Source organism: Orcinus orca, chromosome 2, assembly GCF_937001465.1.
Source record: "Orcinus orca chromosome 2, mOrcOrc1.1, whole genome shotgun sequence".
Taxonomy (NCBI): domain Eukaryota; kingdom Metazoa; phylum Chordata; class Mammalia; order Artiodactyla; family Delphinidae; genus Orcinus; species Orcinus orca.
In genome coordinates this window covers 20,810,359-20,828,958 of record NC_064560.1, presented here as the reverse complement: position 1 = coordinate 20,828,958, position 18,600 = coordinate 20,810,359, and the positions used below count along the sequence as shown (strand labels likewise).

General features: G+C 44.2%; 1 protein-coding gene across 11 annotated transcripts in view; it reads left to right on the top strand.

Moving 5' to 3' along the window:
- The window catches only part of CELF2 (CUGBP Elav-like family member 2), an 830,917-nt gene that overhangs the window by 733,463 nt on the left and 78,854 nt on the right, over positions 1–18,600 (top strand). For all 11 annotated transcript variants that reach the window (XM_033439192.2, XM_049705739.1, XM_012535222.3 and 8 more), the window contains one exon: positions 13,080–13,128. In XM_033439192.2, the coding sequence (XP_033295083.1) occupies positions 13,080–13,128 (49 nt within the window). The remainder of the gene's footprint in view (positions 1–13,079; positions 13,129–18,600) is intronic.

Below are 18,600 nucleotides of genomic sequence, written 5' to 3'. Positions count from 1 at the left end.
AGAGGTTTAAAAAGTGTCGTAGATTTACCTCTCTGAGTAATAGAATAGTTCCAAGAAAAATTAAACTAATAAAGCATTAACATTCTTCTTAAACAGCAATGCTTCGAAAAGCCTTCCGCTTGCTTTTTGTTATGACAGCGATTTTTCATGCACGTTCCATGCCTCCTATTTTGAGCCTATTCATTTTTCTTCTCATTTTAAGAATAAATAAAGCAAAATGGAAGCTCGTGTTATTATTTAGTATGAAAACACAGAACCAAATTATAGCTAATGAGTGTGGTAAATGCCGGGCCCTACCTCCTCTTGTTTGTATGTGTTCTATATACAGAAGGTAACATAGGCTGAGTAGCGAGGACGCCAAGTTACAGATGGGGTTGGGGAATGCTATTTGACAGCCGATTAGAGTAATCTGTCAGAAATGATGACTTAATCACCATAACAGACTCCAACTCCCCTCATAGAATTCCACCCAGAGTAATCTAATTTTCCTGCAGTATTTTATTTTATTTATTTTATTTTTTTTTTTGCCAGGACTAAATGGTTTCACTGCTTGACTTCTCCCCTCTAGTGTACCACCCGATTGTAACAGAAATGTAAATAGCTAGTGTCATTACAGCAAAAAAAAAAAAAAAAGGCTGCCTTCGAGCCTGAGAAGCCAAAGCAGACATATAATTCTGGGTTCTGTAGGTTGTTTTCCCTCGCTGGGTTGTTAGTATATATGGAGAAAGTATACAGTATTATCTGTATACTTCCCATGTGACCAAGAAAGGCTGTTCCTTCTAGTATGTTCTCTCAGCTTTTGAATGGGACCTTTTCCTTTTTCCCTCAGGGAAATCCTTTTGCTTTGTAAAATAATAATGATAATGATAACTTTACTGGGCACATACTATGCAGGCAGTGCTTTGAGCACGTCCCATGTATCAATGGCTATTAGGAAGAAATAGTCATTTACTTCCACTCTAGGCTTTTTCCCCCTGGTTGTGATTTGCCATGGGAAGATAAAGGATCACTTACGTTTCTTTGTTATTGTCACATTCAAATCCCCTTTTCTTCTTTGGTCACTTTTATAAAAATATACGTCAGCAAATATTGGTTGTAAGTTTTCTGTGCACGTACTCTGTTAACTTAGTTAATAGAGATGCACAGAGGAGCAATTTGGAATAGTACCGTGACTCAAGGCATAGAGGAATCCCATACACTGCTTCCACCAAGGAATCTGCATCTTCAGAAGGCGACTGCCTACTCAGTGTCATCCAGAATTTCCAAAGCAGTATTCAGATAAACAGGCATTGTACAATCCAGTCAGTTAGCATAAAGCCAAATACCGATGCCTATTGTTGTAAATGCCGACTTATCCAATAAGTGGTCTACACTTTGATTGATTTTATAGATTCCAGTGTACTTTTTTGCACTAACACTTTTTTTATGAAGAAACCACAAAATGTAGGACCAGTTAATGTCAGTGATTCAAAACTCTTATTCTCCTCTCGTAGAATAACTGACAGCTAATTTTGCTTGTTATCAATTTGTTTCTCATCAACATAGGTATAGAACATTTTGGATAACTTGGCCCATGAAACGAACCTCAGAGTCTAATTCCATTTTGCACGTCTATTTTAAGTGGCCTGAAGGGATTGTAGAAAAACTAGCATTTAATCTATCTGGATTAGCGCATATAGTTCCCTTGTGGTCAAATGGCACATAGATTGGAGCTATACTTTCCTAATACAGCTATACGGCTGTTTTTTTCTTTGAATCGTGGCAGGCTTGTAAGTTTTCTTTCCTTCCTTTTTCGTAGAGAAAATCTAGACAATCTTCTTTGTTCTGAGGCTAATTTAAAATATTTTACTTCCTCTTTTCCAATCTGGATGTCATTTATTTCTTTTTCCTGCCTCATTTTTCTTGCCAGGACTTCCAGTACTGTGTTGAATGGAAGTGGCAAGAGTGAGCATCCTTGTCTTGTTCCTGACCTTAGAGGAAAGGCTTTCCGTTTTTCGCTGTTCAGTATGATGTTACCTGTGGGCTTGTCATGTATGTCCTTTATTATATTGAGGTGCATTCCCTCTGTACCCACTTTATTGAGAGTTTTTAAATCATAAATGGATGTTGAATTTTGTCAGATACTTTTTCTGCATCTACTGAGGTGATCATACGATTTTTACCCTTCATTTTGTTCATACGGTGTATCACATTGACTGATTTGCAGATGTCGAACCATCCTTGCATCCCTGGAATAAATCCCATTTGATCATGGTGTATGACCTTTTTAATGTATTGTTGAATTCAGTTGGTTTCTGCTTGTCTGGAAAATTCCTTACCTCTGTTTCAATTCTGAATGATAACTTCGCTGGGTTGAGTAGTCTTGGTTGGAAGTTTTTTTGTTTTTGTTTTTCCTGTCATCACTTTGAATATATTGTGCCACTCACTTATGGCCTGCAATGTTTCTGCTGAACAATCTGCTGATAGTCTTATGGGGGCTCCCTTGTACATAGCAAGTTGTTTTTCTCTTGCTGCTTTTAATAGCCTCTCCTTGTCTTTAACTTTTGACATTTTAATTACAGTGTGCCTTTGTGTGGCTGTCTTTGAGTTAAGCTTATTTGCAACTCTCTGGGCTTCCTGGATCTGGATGTCTATTTCCATCCCCAGGTTAGGGAAGCTTTTAGCCATTATTTCTTTAAATAATAATTCTGCCCCTTTGTCTCTCTGTTCTCCTTCTGGGATCACCTAGAATGTGAATGTTAGTCCTTTTGTTATCCTGTAAGTCCCTTAAGTTATCTTCATTTTTTTCATAAAAACTCTTACTATTTGCAGATGATATGATATTATATAGAGAAAACCCTGGACTCCATCAAAACACTGTTAGGTCTAATGAGCAAAATCAGTAAAGTTGCAAGATTTAAAATGAATACACAATAATCTGTGGTGTTTCTCTTCACTAGTAATGAAATATCAGAAAGAGAAATTAAGAAAACAGTCCATTTACAGTTGCATCAAAAATAATAAAATACCTAGTAATAAATTTAACCAAGGAGGTGAAAGACCTGTATATAGAAAACTACAGGACATCAATGAAAGAAATGGAAGAAGACACAAATAATTGGAAAGGTATTCTGTGCTCATGGATCGGAAGAATTAATATTGTTAAAATGTCCATACTACCCAAGGCAATCTACAGATTCAGCACAATCCCTATCAAAATTCCAATGATAATTTTCACAGAAACAAACAGTCTTAAAATCTGTATGGAACCACAAAAGACCCCAAATAGGCAAAGCAATCTTGAGAAAGAATAAAGCTGGAGGCAACATGCCCCTTATTTCAAAGTATATTACAAAGCTGAGGTAATCAAAAGAGTATGGGATTGGCATAAAGACAGACACATAGATCAATGGAACAGAATAGAGACTCCAGAAATAAACCCACACATATATGGTCAGTTAATTTACAGCAGAGGAGCCAAGAATGTACAATGGGGAAAGGACAATCTCTTCAATAAATGGTATTGGGAAAACTGGACAGCCACATGCCAAAACTGAAACTAGACCACCATCTTACACCATACACAGAGATTAACAAAATGGATGAAAGATTTTAACATAAGGCCTGAAACTATAAAACTCCTAGAAGAAAACATAGGTAGCAAGCTCCTTGACATAGCTCTTGATGATGACTTTTTGGATACTGACACCAAAAGCAAAGGCAAGAAAAGCAGAAATAAATGAGTGAGCCTACGTCACGCTGAAAATCAGCTCCTGCACAGCAAAAGAAACTATCAACAAAACAAAAAGGCAACCTGCTGAATGGGAGAAAATATTTGCAAATCATATATCCCAGGGATTAATATCCAGAATATACAGAGAACTCATAAACTCAGTAGCAAAAAAAAAAAAGTCTGATTAAAAAATGGGCAGAAGATCTGAATAGACATTTTTCCTAAGAAGACATACAGATGGTCAACAGGCACATGAAAAGATACCCAGCATCAGTATTCTTCAGGGAACTGCAAATCAAAACCACAGTGAGCTATCACCTCACCTGTTAGAATGGCTCTTACCAAAAAAACAAGAAATAACAAGTGTTGGTGAGGATGTGGAAAAAAGGGAACCTTTGTCCACCGTTGGTGGGAATGTGAATTGATGCAGCCACTGTGAAAAATAATGTGGAGGTTCCTCAAAAAATTAAAAATAGAACTACCATATGATACATCAATTCTACTTCTAGGTATTTATCTGAAAGAAACAAAAACATTAACTCGAAAAAGATACCTGCACCCCCATGTTCACTGCAGCATTAGTTACAGTAGCCAAGATATGGAAGCAACCTAAGGGTTGGGTGAATGCATGGATAAAGAAGTTGTTTCATATATAAATATGTATGTATATATATGTGTGTGTGTATATATATACACACACACACACACATATATATACACACACACACACACACACACACATATATATATATATATACACACACACACACATATACCATATAATGAAATATTATTCAGCCATTAAAAAAATGAGATCTTGCCTTTGGGCAACATGATGGGCCCTGAAGATATTGTGCTAAGTGAAATAAGTCAGACAAACACTGTATGATCTCCCTTATATGTGAAATCTAAAGATTAAAAAAAAGCTCATAGATACAGAGAATAGATAGGTGGTTTCCAGAGGCAGGGGGTGAGCGGTGGGAAAAATAGGTGAACTGGGCTTTTTTTATTGGTTTTTTTCATTTAAATAAGCTTTTAAAATATGTATTTCATATGTGCAAGTGAAATACATAAAAACATATATATACACGTACACATGTATGCTACACACATTCATATATAAGTTTCTAATTGGAAAGTACCCTATAGATTGAGATGGCCCAGTATGGAAAAGGAATTTTGGTAATGCTCTCGGTTCTTAGAAACCACCATTTCACAGCACAGCTAGGATATGCTAGGGGTAGGGTCGGTGTGGAGGAGTGGCTGGGGGTTTATGCTCCAGCCCGAGACAGTCCCACGAATCCCAGCTCCACTGCTGACTTCCTGTATGCCTTAGCCAAGTTCTTTAATCTCTCCCTGTCTCCCTCCTTCTTTCCCTCTCCCTCCACCTTCCCCCACCCCTTAAGTTCCTCATTCACATCTATGTCAGGGCTGTTGTGAGAATTAAATTAGTTAGCATACATAAAGAGCCTACAGCAGTGCTTAGTTATTAGCACAGAAAAATTGAGAGCACAGGGAAGATTTCCTCAGTTTTCACCAAAATTGCCTAAATTGTCCACTTCACTTAACAAGTGTGGCAGGGAGCTCCAAAACCAGCTTCGTCCTGATGATAAAAGCTGGTTTAGACCCATCCAACACATGACTTCTGTCATCTCTATTCGTTCAGAGGCGTCACTCTATTAAAGATGCTTTTGCAAGTTTAGCGATGTCACCATTTTCAACAATCAGAGAAATTCAAAAGTCCTTATTCAATATGATAAGTCAACATTCCTAAAACTCCCTTTGTTTCTTCCCAGTCTCCTTTACGCAGAGCATAAAAGACAGTGACGGAAATGGCAGAATTTCCTACCTAGAGAGGTAGGGGAGCCTCTGTAGCTCTGGGAGTACCTTATGGTCATAGAGGACCCCTTGACAAGACACACAATTTCCTTTGGGGGGATGGCATGCATCCAGTTGGCGACAGTTCTTTTGAAACTTATTTTTGCCCGTTTACAAAACTTTTTTGAGAAAAATTCAGGAAGCATGGGTGCCTTTGGTATCTCACAGTCCACTCTCCAACAAGATACCAAGTATCTTCTGCGTGAGTCACATCTGCATTGTCAGGGAGCAAAAGGAAAATCCCAGTTCGTCTCTCAGGGCTGGAGTCCGTTCGTTTTCTCATTTGGTTGGCGGGTGGCTCTTCCGTGCATCCACTTCTTCCCGCCCCCTCTGTTTCTCCCTTTAAATATTTTATGGGCAGTAAGCCTAGAGCATGTGCCATCACGGCTGTTCGTTCTAGGTGTCAGGATGGGTTTAGTAATGGTGTGCGTAACAGTGACGCTGTAAAACCCATTTCAGGTTAAAAATGGCTTGTTTTATTGAGTCTCATGTTAAAGGTGGTTGACTCATCCATCAGTGATGGCTGGAGTTAAACAAGTTTCAACATGCGTTCTCCTGTGTGTGAGGAACCGGCCAACTCACCTTCACCCGGGTCTTCTATCTTCCGGCCTCCACCTGGCTTAACTTAACACTGGCTATTTCAACTCAGAATCGCCCCCGTAGCCATCACAGGATTAAGGCAGAGAGATCTGGAGAAATCTCGCTGACCTGGTAGACTGTGCGACTCCAGAGAACTTGATTCGTGGATGCTGGTGCTTGTGGCCCAGCAGCGTCTCTGTCTCTGGGATGTGATGGGACTCGTAACGGGGCCCCTGCAGCTCCCTCCACGTGCTGTCACCCCCACAGGCTTTGGGGGATGCCTGTGCCCCACAGCCATGTCCTCACCTTCATTTCCTTGAGCCACAGCTGGGCCCCCGGGTCACGCATCCGAGGTAAACGCGTTCAGGAGTGAGAAGCAGCAGGTCCTATCAACAGTAAGGGAACTCAATTCTGGGACCCCATGTGTATGTGGCAGAGAAGCAGAAAGAGGACCAGAGGCCACTCATTCATCATTAGGAGGCAGGATGAAGGGTGAGGCTTGGTGCTGGAGGCTGGCGCCCTCCGACACTCACAGCTTCCCACAAGAGAGGAGGTGTGGGATGAAAACCAGCCCAAGCCAGAGAGGAGTGGCCTGCATATGGTGAGACCCTAATCAGACCCCCGGGAAACGGCAGCTCAGGGGACTGTAGTCACAGTGCCCTAAGCATGTGATCGAAACTGAATACAGATGTCAGGGGAAGTAAACCAGCGATTTCTCCGGAAGCTGCTTGACTCCAGTACCCGCCCCAGAGGGAGGGAGGGAGCTCTTGCAATCCCCCCTTTCATTAGATTTCCTTTGCTTTTTGTTTGTTTAACTGAAGTGTAGTTGATTTACAATATTACGTTAGTTTCAGGTGTATAGCAAAGTGATTTGGTTATACATATATATGTATGTATTTATATTCCTTTTTTATTCTTTTCCATTATAATTTATTGCAAAATATTGGATATAGTTCCCTGTGCTATACAGTAAATCCTTGTTGTTTATCTGTTTTATAGATTTCACTTGCCTTTAAGTAAGTAGGGCTAAATAGAAACCAACAAGTTACCCAGTACCCTACTGTGGAACATGAGGCAAGATGTCATTGTTCTGTAATAAAATGCAAAAGAAATTCACGTACAAAGAAATCTTCAAGGAAGTGGGTTTGGAAGGCTTTCTTCATTGCAACGTAAACTTGATGAACTCTGTTAAGTCAAATGTACCGCCAGGAACCAGGATCTGTTTCCAAAACACTTGATTTTGCCTCCCTGGGACAGGCTCTGCCACAGGGGAGCCTGGTGTGAGACAACCAGAGCCCTGTTGTGGTCAAAGTTCGCTCCAAGGGCAGCTGAGTTGAACTCAAGTCTTAGACTCACTGCTGCTGTTTCTCCAGCCCTCAGGGAAGCTACCCTGTCAGTGTCACAGGCCGGAGGTTACAAAATGCCTAGACTCCTCTGACCAAGTAGACAAATCATGACAATACAGACCAGTGAAGGTCTTTTCAGACGCAGCTGATCCAGTGTGATGATGGAGTCTCACGTGAAAGGTGGTTAACTCATCCATTGGTGATGGCTGGAGTTAAACAGCATCAGTATAATTAACTGCATTAATAATGCAGCCTCAGTATAATTAACATGCCTCTTAACATATATACAATGGAATATTACTCAACCACAAAAAAGAATGAAATACTGCCATTTGCAGTGACATGGATGGGCCTAGAGATTGTCATACTGAGTGAAGTAAGTCAGAGAAAGACAAATATCATGTGATATCACTTATATGTGGAATCTAAAAAAAAAAAGTACAGATTAACTTACCTACAAAACAGTTATAGATGTAGAAAACAAACTTATGGTTACCAAGGGGGAAAGCGGGGGGAGGGATAAATTGGGAGATTGGGATTGACATATATACACTTACTATATATAAAATAGATCACTAATAAGGACCTACTGTATAGGGAACTCTACTCAGTACTCTGTAATGACCTATATGGGAAAATAATCTGAAAAAGAGTGGATATACGTATGTGTATAACTGATTCACTTTGCTGTACACCTGAAACTAACACAACATTGTAAATCAACTATACTCCAATAAAAATTAATTTAAAAAATAACATGCCTCTTAGGAGACTCCTTGGGAGAATTCTTGAAGAGGATGTGCTCACTCGCCATAGACAGAAGGAGGAGGGATCCAGCCCCAACCCTCAACTCTGAGGGTCCCTTGCATCTGGTGGGACGTTAGGAGATTGGAAGGGTGATGGCCAAGTTCTCGGGCCCTTCCTCCTGTTGCTGCCATCGCCCCCGCCCCCGCCATCCGCTCTGCAGAGCAAGGTGCAGACCTCTGACCTCCGGCCCCTCCAGCTCTGGGATTGGAGGTGCCAGTTCCCCGTCATGACAGAAGCACTGTTGTCAGGCTTCAGTTCTTGACACCATGGGGGTCACCTTCAGTCCTTGAGGAAGGCCATGAGCCTCTGGCTGCCAGTCCAGGGCAGTTCTGATTCAGGGCTGAGATGTGCATTGTTTTCCCTGTACTTGAACTTCTCCGATCCAGGAATGTATCCCTCACTGTTGGTCTTGTCACGCTTCATTTACATTGTGTTTGGTGAGTGAGCTCTGGCGACATCGATTGCTTCCTCTGTTGGTTAGAATGTCCCATCATCATTCTTCAGGAACAGCATGACTTAGTTTCTCTTACTCTGTTCCTTCAAATTTGTTGTTCCTTCCCTGAAATGCCCTTCACTCAAGTCCTGGTTAGAGCCCTTCAAGATCTAACTTGACCATGGTTTCAGCTGAGATGCCTTCTTGCCGTTCCTTTGACTGTGTGGGGTGTGTCTCTTCTGAGTTCCCACACTGCACGTGAGAAACGGCTGGTCTGTCTGTCTCATCCTTGCGTTACATACTCCACCATGACCAGAACTCTTTTTCACCCATCATTCCCACCACGTAACAGATCATCTGGTCAAAGCAGAAATAAGCGAATGTGTGAGTGGTCTTAGCATCCTACTGGGTCAAATCTTTGACATCATTTCCTGTTACAGGGAAAGAATCCCTGTATTATAATTTGAACGTTTAAACTAGAATACCCCTTCCTTTACAATAACTTCCCTACTCCGCTCAACAAATCTCCCAAAGTTCTTGGAATCATGAGACTTTGAAGAAGTGACACACATTATGAGAACGACTCCTCCAAACCATGTGTTTTTTTTTTTTGTCTTCCTTGACATTTACGTCCTGTGTCTGATCAGGAATTTGTAACTCAGATGAACTGTTCGTGGTAATGAGCCATTCTTAATACAGTCCTGATTGAATACCTCTCTCCAAGAAGGTCACGGCGCTTTACATATGTTATCTAAATTGTCTTCAGAACATCGCTGGAGTAGGGTGACCACCATTCAGAATTCACCTTGGTCTGACAATCCAGATCTCTGTGAGGTTGACTTTTTTTCCCTTCAGAGCCCCAGAAAGACCAAAACCAAGTTCAAGTCTGCAGTGGCTGTAGCTACCACTGCTACATTCCTGAGCCTGGATAGTCTTAGGTCAGAATCAAAGCTAATTCTCTCAGCAGCAGCAGGAAAACCCAGAGTCAAGCCTCCGTTTAATACCCGTCTTAAAGCTCCAGAGATAAAGCGTGATGCGAGGGCAGAGGAAGATTACTTTCACCCAAGGGGATACTGCTGGCGCCTTCAACTGAGTGTCTGTCTGGTGCCTGCAGTGAGTGAAGCCTGCAGTTCTTCATCATAGGCTCATAAGTCCAAATCCCATGTTGGGCATTTTGGGGGGAAGCAGTGTGGTTTGGGGGAATCGGCACTGGATTAAGAGTAGGGAGCTTAGATTTCTGATCCCAACTCTGTCATTAACCATCTGTGTGTCCTTAGTGAAGTCACTTATTCCCTTCAGACCTGTACATTGAGAGCATTGGATGGAATGATTCCCAGGGCCCTTTGCAGCTTTAGAGTCGAATGATTCTGTCCTTACTGCTCCCAGATTTCCTCCTCCAGTCCTCCGTGCGTGTCACAGATGGATCTGAATGCTCACGGCACTCTCTCTGTGCTGCTTTTCTGATGCTGGTCACCATCTTTTCCCCTTTACATACGTGCCTATCAACGACCATGTTGGGTCGGCATCTTCCCAAGGGCAAGAGCCCTTCACTTCATTTTTGTGTCCTATACATAACGTTGGTACACTTATCTCTTGTCTCCTATCCCTTGAACCTGTGAATCTCATTGGATTCTTTTCAGCTCATTGACCTGTTACAGGTCTTTCCTATCTGGAAAGGAGAGACCCCGGCCCCATCCTCCTCCCCCATCCTCCACCGAGCCTCCTGTCTTCCCCACTTAGAGCTAATCTTCTTGAAATAGTTGTCTGCATTTCTCATATCAGCTGTTCCCTTTCCTGTTACTCTCCCGCTGCCTACAAGCTGGCATTTTGGCCCCTACCACCCAACAGAAACTGTGTTGATAAATTCCCTTAAAAAAAAAAAAAATTTTGTATTGCCAAACCCGGAAGGATACTGGGGCGTTTTCATCGTAGCGTCTAAGAGCACTTGCTCTGACCATCGCCTTGTTCTTGGAACTCCCTGCATGGCTCCAGTGGGGCCAGCTCTTCTGCTCCTGCCTCTCTGGATGGCCCTTTGCTCTGTCCCCCTTAGACTCCCCTTCCTGGCTGTTCTCCACGGTTCTGCCCCTGGCTCTTGTCTCTCTTCACTCTGCATTTCCCTCTCTGGACAGTTCAGCCACGCCTGGGGCTTCCGCCACCTCCCAGAGCTGTCGCAACAGCTCAAAACCCACATTTCCAACTTCACCCCAAATGCAGCGTGTCCTGACCTGTGCCCATCAGTCTCTACACCCCCTCCCCGAACTGCTCTCTTGTGTTTTCCCGATTTAGGCAGTTATATACAGGACACAACGTTATATATAGGACACAAAAGTGAAATGAATAGGCAGTGATCCCACTACACATTCAGTTGTCCAGGCCTGGGGTCCCGCTGCCCCCTCATCCCTACAACCAGCCAGTAACCTCTGAGGTTTAGACCTTCCCTGCTATACGTGGGCTGTTGCAGTAGCCTCTTAACTGTTCTCCCTGCCTCCTGTGTCTCTCTTCTACCATCCATCCTCCACACTGCAGCCAAAAATAACTTTTCAAGGACGCAGATGGGATCTCGTTGCCTTGCTCCTTAAATATTCTATGCCTGATCGTTGACTTTTAGAGGAAATTTCAGCTCCTTAGCACGTGGGATCCTCTAAGGCCTGGATGCTGGCCGCCCTGCCAGCCCCTTCTCGTGCCTTCCGCCCTCACACTGTGGACTCCCTCCAGGAGGACTGAGGGCTTTCTCACCACGGTGTCCTTGTGTGGGGTTGTCCATTCGTTTCAAGGGCCACCCCCTTCCTCTGCTGGCAAGTCCAACCAGCCTTTAGGACTCGAAGCAGGTAGGCCCTTTGCCAAAATCCCCCCACCTCCCTCACCAGGCAGAATGAGGTATCTGCTCCCCTGGGCTCCCACAGCACCTTTTCTTAAAAGGCAGGTCGACTTACTGACTCCTAAGCATTCCATTCTCATGCTAGTCTCTTCTCTACAAATTGAGCATGTTAATGAGTGGGGTGAGAATACAAGTAGACCCCACAACTCCAGGCCTGTGTTCTGTGCATAAGAGCATCTTGCCGTTGAGAATAAATGAAGCAGCTCTGAATTATTTAGCCTCTTGTCCCCTGATACCGCTCCCTCTTACCTCTTCCTCTTGTGTTTTGAAGACCCTGGCAGGCATTAGGTGCACGTGGTCTCGACCGCCTGATAATCATTTCCCATCATTTCAGTGCCAGAGCCCAGTACCAATCCCCTTTCATTTCAATTAGATAAAGCCCAGAGCTGTGGCTGGCAAGTAAGGGAAGTCCACTGGGGAAATTAAAGGTTCAGAGAGAATAGGGCCCATTATAATAAAAGCATTTGCACAGCCACTGATTCCATCTACCCTGTGGCTGCGACGTTCCTTGGGGTAGGATGAAATATGAAGCAAGAGAACCCATGAAAGTCATTTGAGGAATTTATTTTAATTGGAAATGGTGGCAGCTTTCTGTGCTCTGCAGATCTTCAGGTCACGCACAATGATGTGATTGGCATCGTTTAAAGAACCGTAGAGCATCTTGTTCTGCCACGATGCAGGATCTTGGTTCCCCTTTGTCTCAGGCGCTTCCTCCTCCTACATGTGATCGGAAGCCCCTCACTCCCGCTTTTCCTCCTGCCCCCCTTTCTCCTTCCTTCCATTCTTTCGGTGCCTCTGCATTTCCTGTTTCACACTTCGTGTTTAATAAAAATGGGATAATGGCACCTCAAATCAATCAACTGGTCGACCTTTAGATTACTCAGAACTCAAAAAACAGCCATGCAGCAGACATAGAACGGCCAGAAGAAAAACATCATCTGTGTTTAAATTTGTAATAATACAAAATAACAATAACTATTTTTATTTCTATGCCCCGTTCATTAAGCACGTCACATGCATTTTCTCAGGTAATTCTCACGGCCCTACTATGCAGGGGTCACCTCCAGCTCGCAGATGAGGAGACTGCAGCTCAGAGGAGTTAAGACGCTTGCCGGAGGTCACGTAGTTGTAATGAATGGCAGAACCAGAATTACCTGTAAGATCCAGGCAGAAACCATATTGAATGGCAGGACCAGGTTTTGAACTTGAGTCTGACTGCAAAGCCCACGTGTTAAGATACCATGTCACAGCACCCCGGGACTTAAAAGTATCCTGGTGCTGAACATCAAACACATGCTTGCATTTTAAGGTAGCTCGTTTTAACTGTGAGAGGTCTCGTTATTATTTACGTGCCCTTATAACAATGTCAGTAGTCGTGTTGAATAGCGTGGGATTTCTGAGACTGTTTGTTCAATCTGCCTTACTTTCTCACTTTTCTATTTTTAGATGCATCATCCCATTCAGATGAAACCTGCAGATAGTGAAAAATCGAACGGTAGGTGGTGACTGACTGTCTTCCTTTAACGTCTGTTCCTTTAAGTGAAGACGTGAGGTGGGGGGCGGGAAGAGCTGGCCCCGTTGCTGTTTCTCTGGGGAAGGCAGAGAGATGTGCTCCGGGAAACCTCCATCGCGGTGGGTACCTCGCCCTCCTGCCTCCTGTATCTCTGGGGTAAAGACCTGTGAAGATGCTACAAGGAACGGCTTTCTGTGTCCCTGTTTGGGGCTTGCTCTGTGTGGCCACCCTGTGGCTGTTGTTTACCTCCTCTGACAGCAGCTTGGGCGCCTGGTGGGGAGGGGTGACCTTATACTATGCAGAGAAGGTGAGTGAGAAGGGCATCGCCCACCAAGAATGAGGCTGTCTTTTTCCCCCCCCCTCCCTTTGGTCCTCTGGCTTTGCGACTGTCTCACTGCACTTTTCTCTAGGTTGTATGCATGCATTTGCATCCACATTCATTGAGAATTCCGTCGGCTGATTAAATAAACATACAGTCAGTGCAAAAACAAAACAAAACAAAAATACGCATTTGATGAGGTCGGTGAAATAATTGAGACTTGCCTCTCCAAGACACCAAAGGGTTGCTAACCCCATTTCTCTCTGAAGTTTTTGCTCCCACTTCTGCAAACCTTCTGTCCCTGTTTTGTTCTTTGGACTGGCTGCATTGTATGTTAAAGGAATCGTCTACCTTCCTAGACCTCAGCCCTCTCCTGCCCCACAAGACTGACATGGTCAGCATGGCCGCCTTCCTCCGGGCAGCTCTGCACCTCATTAATTAGTCATGGAGCAGAAGCCGTACACTTAGAGATCTGCATTGTCTGCCAGTGTAAATTATGACGGGGCTCTGCACCTCTCCACGAGGTATTTTCTTTTGCTAATTGTAGTGCATCCCATTTTCCGGCCCCATACACTAGACAGTTTCGAAAGAAATTCCACATCGTACGGTGGTGTCTGTCGGAGAATAGATGTTGGTGCTTTCCCCACCGTCTCCTCACCAGCCACACGCTTCTCTGCAAGTCTAACTCCCTTTTTCCTACAGTACTTTATCACAGGCGTGGCATTGAATGTCAGAGGGTCTAAAAGCCGCCCCTGCTTTGTTGTGGGATCTTGGTCCAGTCACCTCACTCCTTGACTTGACAGTTATTCATCGATTACTTACTATGTACCAGGCATGTTGCCAGAGGCTGGGACTGCAGCAGTGAATTTTTAAAAGAAGAAAAGGACACAAAAGACACTGTCCCTTACCTGCTGGAACTCACATTCATTGTCACTGGTTTCAGTATCTAATAATCACTTGAAGACCAGACTTTAATCTCCTCATTCATAAAATGGGATTAATGCTAATTGCCTCTCATAGATGAGCTTTTTTTTTTAAGACTCATGGAAGATGTTTGTGACAGTGCCTTGTAAATGTCCAAGCACTTCTGTAAGATGTTGGTCAGTGTTCCCTGGCCTTTAGGGGCCTTCGCCGAGTGTGTCTGCCCAGGCAGAAGGCCATCTCCTCGTGCCGATTTGTTCCAGGAGCGTGTGTTACAATCTGTTCTCTTCCTCCTGGGAGAGAGGCGGGATGGATGTAGTATTTGTGGGATGAATTCCATCAGTGAAGGTCTTCCTGGCACATCCAGCCACCAGGAGATGCTCTCTGTCCTTTGGCCCCATAATTCTCCCAACCGTGTCAGGACACGGGCTATGGGATCAAAGTCTGCAGGAGGGGGTTCGTCTCAACCTTAGGCCATAGTGATAAAAACGTGACAGAAGAGAGAACCGAGTTGGAAATGTCTGACTTAAAATACCCAAAGAGTTGAACCGAGAAAAGGTTTCTTCTTCTGCATTTTCTCCTGTGCAGGTGCGAACCCTGACTGTCCACAGGGTGGCTGCCGGGACGGCTCAGAATGGTCGGCTGCCCTTGCTGTCCTCTGTCTCCTGTGGACACTGAGGGTAGTGTTTGCTTTGGATCTAAAACCACAGCAACAGAATCAAACTGCCGTGGGCACACCCCATGTTGCAGGATCTCAAAAGCCAAGCAGGATTGGGCTCTGTTTTACTAAGATGAGCAAATACCTAAAAATGCCATTTTTCAGGAAGCGCCCCAGGGTAGCAGGTGAAATCTATTTTGAGGAGCCCGGACTTGACCCGGACCCTGCACTTATTGGCTGTGACCTTGAGCAAGTTCTTTACTAACCTCACCCAGCCTCCGTCTCTCCCGCTGTAAGAGGGGCTCCGGAAGCCTAGTCTGTGCTCTTCCTGTAAGGCCCGCCTTACAGAGTCATCATGCAGTTAACACCCACAGAGCTTGGCGTAACACCTGGCACGTAGCGTGCGTGCAGTCTGCTACATCGGTGGCCTAGCTCCAGCCAGTTGAGGTAGTTGTTTTGGTGCATCCTGAGAGCAGAGGCCAGCCCTTCCAGCCTTGGGCTCTTCCTGCCAAAGCTTAGATCTGTGCACCTGAAGGAAAACCCCCAAACCTTCTTGCTGGGCCAGTTGTCCCTTTGCTTGCAGATCTACCTTCATTTTCTGAATTTCCAGTAAAAAGAAAAAGTCAAATAGTGTAAATGGACCAAAAGCTGCTTTGAAAGAGCTCTTCTTCACGGAGGCTCAGAGGGACCCCCACCTTGCATAGCCATGAGCAGACTTCAGGGTTGTCCTTGGAAGAATCAGGAGAAAGGTATCATTTCCCAAAGCCAGGGATAAAAGCTGCAAGCCTTTTCTGATTTCACATGACATTTTTAACAGGTAAGCATAGTTTCTGCAGCTCAGAGAGCACCAAGATTTCTTTGGCTCAGATGCTCGAAATAGCTCCTGTGGTTGTGAAAGAAGTATAACGAGCTCTAATTGCACTTTTTTTTGAGTTTGCTGACATTTATGGATGACACAAAGGGCTCATCACAGTGAAACAGTTACTCTCTTCATTATCATTGTGTTCAGATTTCCCGAACTTCGTATTTGCTGAGCAAGGCTCATCACAGATTCATTAGTGATGGACAAACGAATTCCGGAAAAGCAATCACTCTTTTAAGCTTTTGTCCATGCAGGGATTCTGGCAAAGCCCAGAAATGTTAGTCTGCTGTATCTGCCCTGCACTTTACTCTCTTACCGAACGGGCTTCTGGAATCTCCACAGCTTCCTCGAACCTGCCCTTCCAATGGCTCTGATTTCAGCTGCAGTCTCCAGCACATTTATGTAAACTCCTAGCATCTTCCATTTCTTATGCTTCTACTGCGCCAGGTATCCAAACAACGGATCCTCCTCTGGATTGGCAATGTCAGGGACTTTGAGAAGAACACACTGAGTATATACCCAGATTTCCACAGCACCCACCTTTTTTGGTGATTTTTCCCTTACACCTAGTTGAGTGGATGGTACAGGAAGGGCATTGGAGGAGGCCTGGATTACTTCAGGGACCAGCCATACTCACACACACGTAGTCACTCTTTATCATTCTCTCTCCCATTGGAGGGCCTGTTTTCCTGCTTTTAACCTTCCATCACTATGCAGAAAAGGCAACCAGCTGTGCGAGATCGAAAGTGAAACGCAGTTGCTGGATCTGAAGTCGGTCCAGCAGGGGGTGACAAGGAAGTCGTGGCGGTTGCCTTTGGTTCTGTTTTTGGAGTCTCGGGAGCTGGAGCCACTGTTCACTGTGAGGTCGCACTTCTGACTTGAAGGATTATTTTTGACTCTGTAGGCAGAGTATCAGAGCTTTAACCTCCAACCTCACAGCTTGTCAGGGTCCTTAGAGCCTCGAATCCAGAAATGCCATTTAAACGCCCCCCCACACACCACCAATCTCTTTCCTCGAGGCCTCTGAAACCCCCCGTGGCTGTGCTTCAAGTTCTGAGCTCACAAGAGTCAGGATGACCCGACGTTGTCATCCTGGGGAGGGCGAGGCCTGTGGAGATAGGAATCCAGGGTGTTCCCGTGCAGTCACTTGCTGATGTACTAGAAGATGAAGAAATCATTTTGAAATTCAAAGTAGAGAGACCCGTGGATTCGGAGGCCGTAATTAAATGCCATATGTTAGCACTAACACATTGAAAAGTCGTTAATTAATTCAGGCCGCCCCGAATCCAGGTGTGACTTTGACAGATTGTACACCGGTGTGTTAGCACAGACTTACAATTAGGGGGGTTTTAAAAAATGAAGTTTCTAGTCCCTGAACCTAAAAAAGTCCCCACTTGTATTTAATATTAACCCCTTCTCATTTATACCATGGAAGGGGAGCTGGCAGTGGTCACTGGTATGAATCCACTTTCAGTTCTGCTACTGTTATTGACGGCAGCACCCCCACCTGTGCAGCACGTGGTAGATGAAGTATTTCCCCTCATTCATTCATTGGTTATCCTAAAGGAAAACATACTTTTTCTTTAGAGGGCAAACACCTTATCTTTTCTTTTCTTTCTTTTCTTTTTTTTTTAGTTCCCCTAAAGCATTTAGCAGAATACTGTGAACATGGTAGGTTTATCTAAGCAGTTGGCATTCTTGTGGATTGAAAAAACTGGTGAGATACTTAACTGCCCATGAATACTTAGGAAAAGCCCACCAGGAAATTCATCAAACATTGATGAAAAAGTTCAGTGATTTCAAGATAATTAAGTTTGTTTAAAATGTTGACAAAGCTGTTTAGCGATCCTTAGAATGGGGATCCTAGGAATAAAAGTTTTCACTGGAAGCGCGGGAAAACTCACTGAGAGGAAAGCTAGATCCTTGTAGCTATTCCCATTTTGCCATTAAAGCAAACAAGGCCCAACTGTGAAAACCACAGAGCTACTTCGGCTTGCAGAAGGTTGCCAACATCCAGGTTCCTTTATACATGCACACACGTGCCGACACACACACACAGGAAAGGAAGTTAGCGCTTTCAATAGCATATGGAGGGTGCAGATTTCCTTTTCTTTTTAGCTAATACTTGTTACTGAAAAAAAGTGACAGTTATCTTTCATTTCCCTGCCTGAGTTTACCACTTCATTGTGCCTAGGAAGTCAGGATTTCTTCGTAAATGGTTTCCATTTTTTGTAAATCCATCTTAGGAAAAAAGTCATACTTGAGCTTCTCGGGAGCTGCGCGTTTAGTTGACTGTAGCATCCCGCACCCTGAAGCTCAGACCCTGAAAATGGTCTTCGCTAAATACCGTCATTATAGGTTTATCAGGGAAACCAAGGACCAACTGGGACTTTATCCTTTGCTTTTGTTTGAAAACCTGATTCTTCAGGATAAGAAGAAATACAACAGAAATTTTTTTGTACTCGTCAAGGTATCAGCCATAGCTTCCTCGGGGTAGGAGTCCCAGAGATGAGGGCAGGAAGGGATCAGGGCGGGGGGCAAGAACTACAGCTGCAAGTTTTCCCTCCCTCCGCAGCCCCGTTTCCGCCAGTCCCATCCGTTCCCCTTCTGCTTCAGGGGAATGCCACGTGCCCTCAGGGCCACTGGAGTCCTCGCGTGCTGAGGAGTCTGGCATCGCACTGGAGGTCAAAGGCT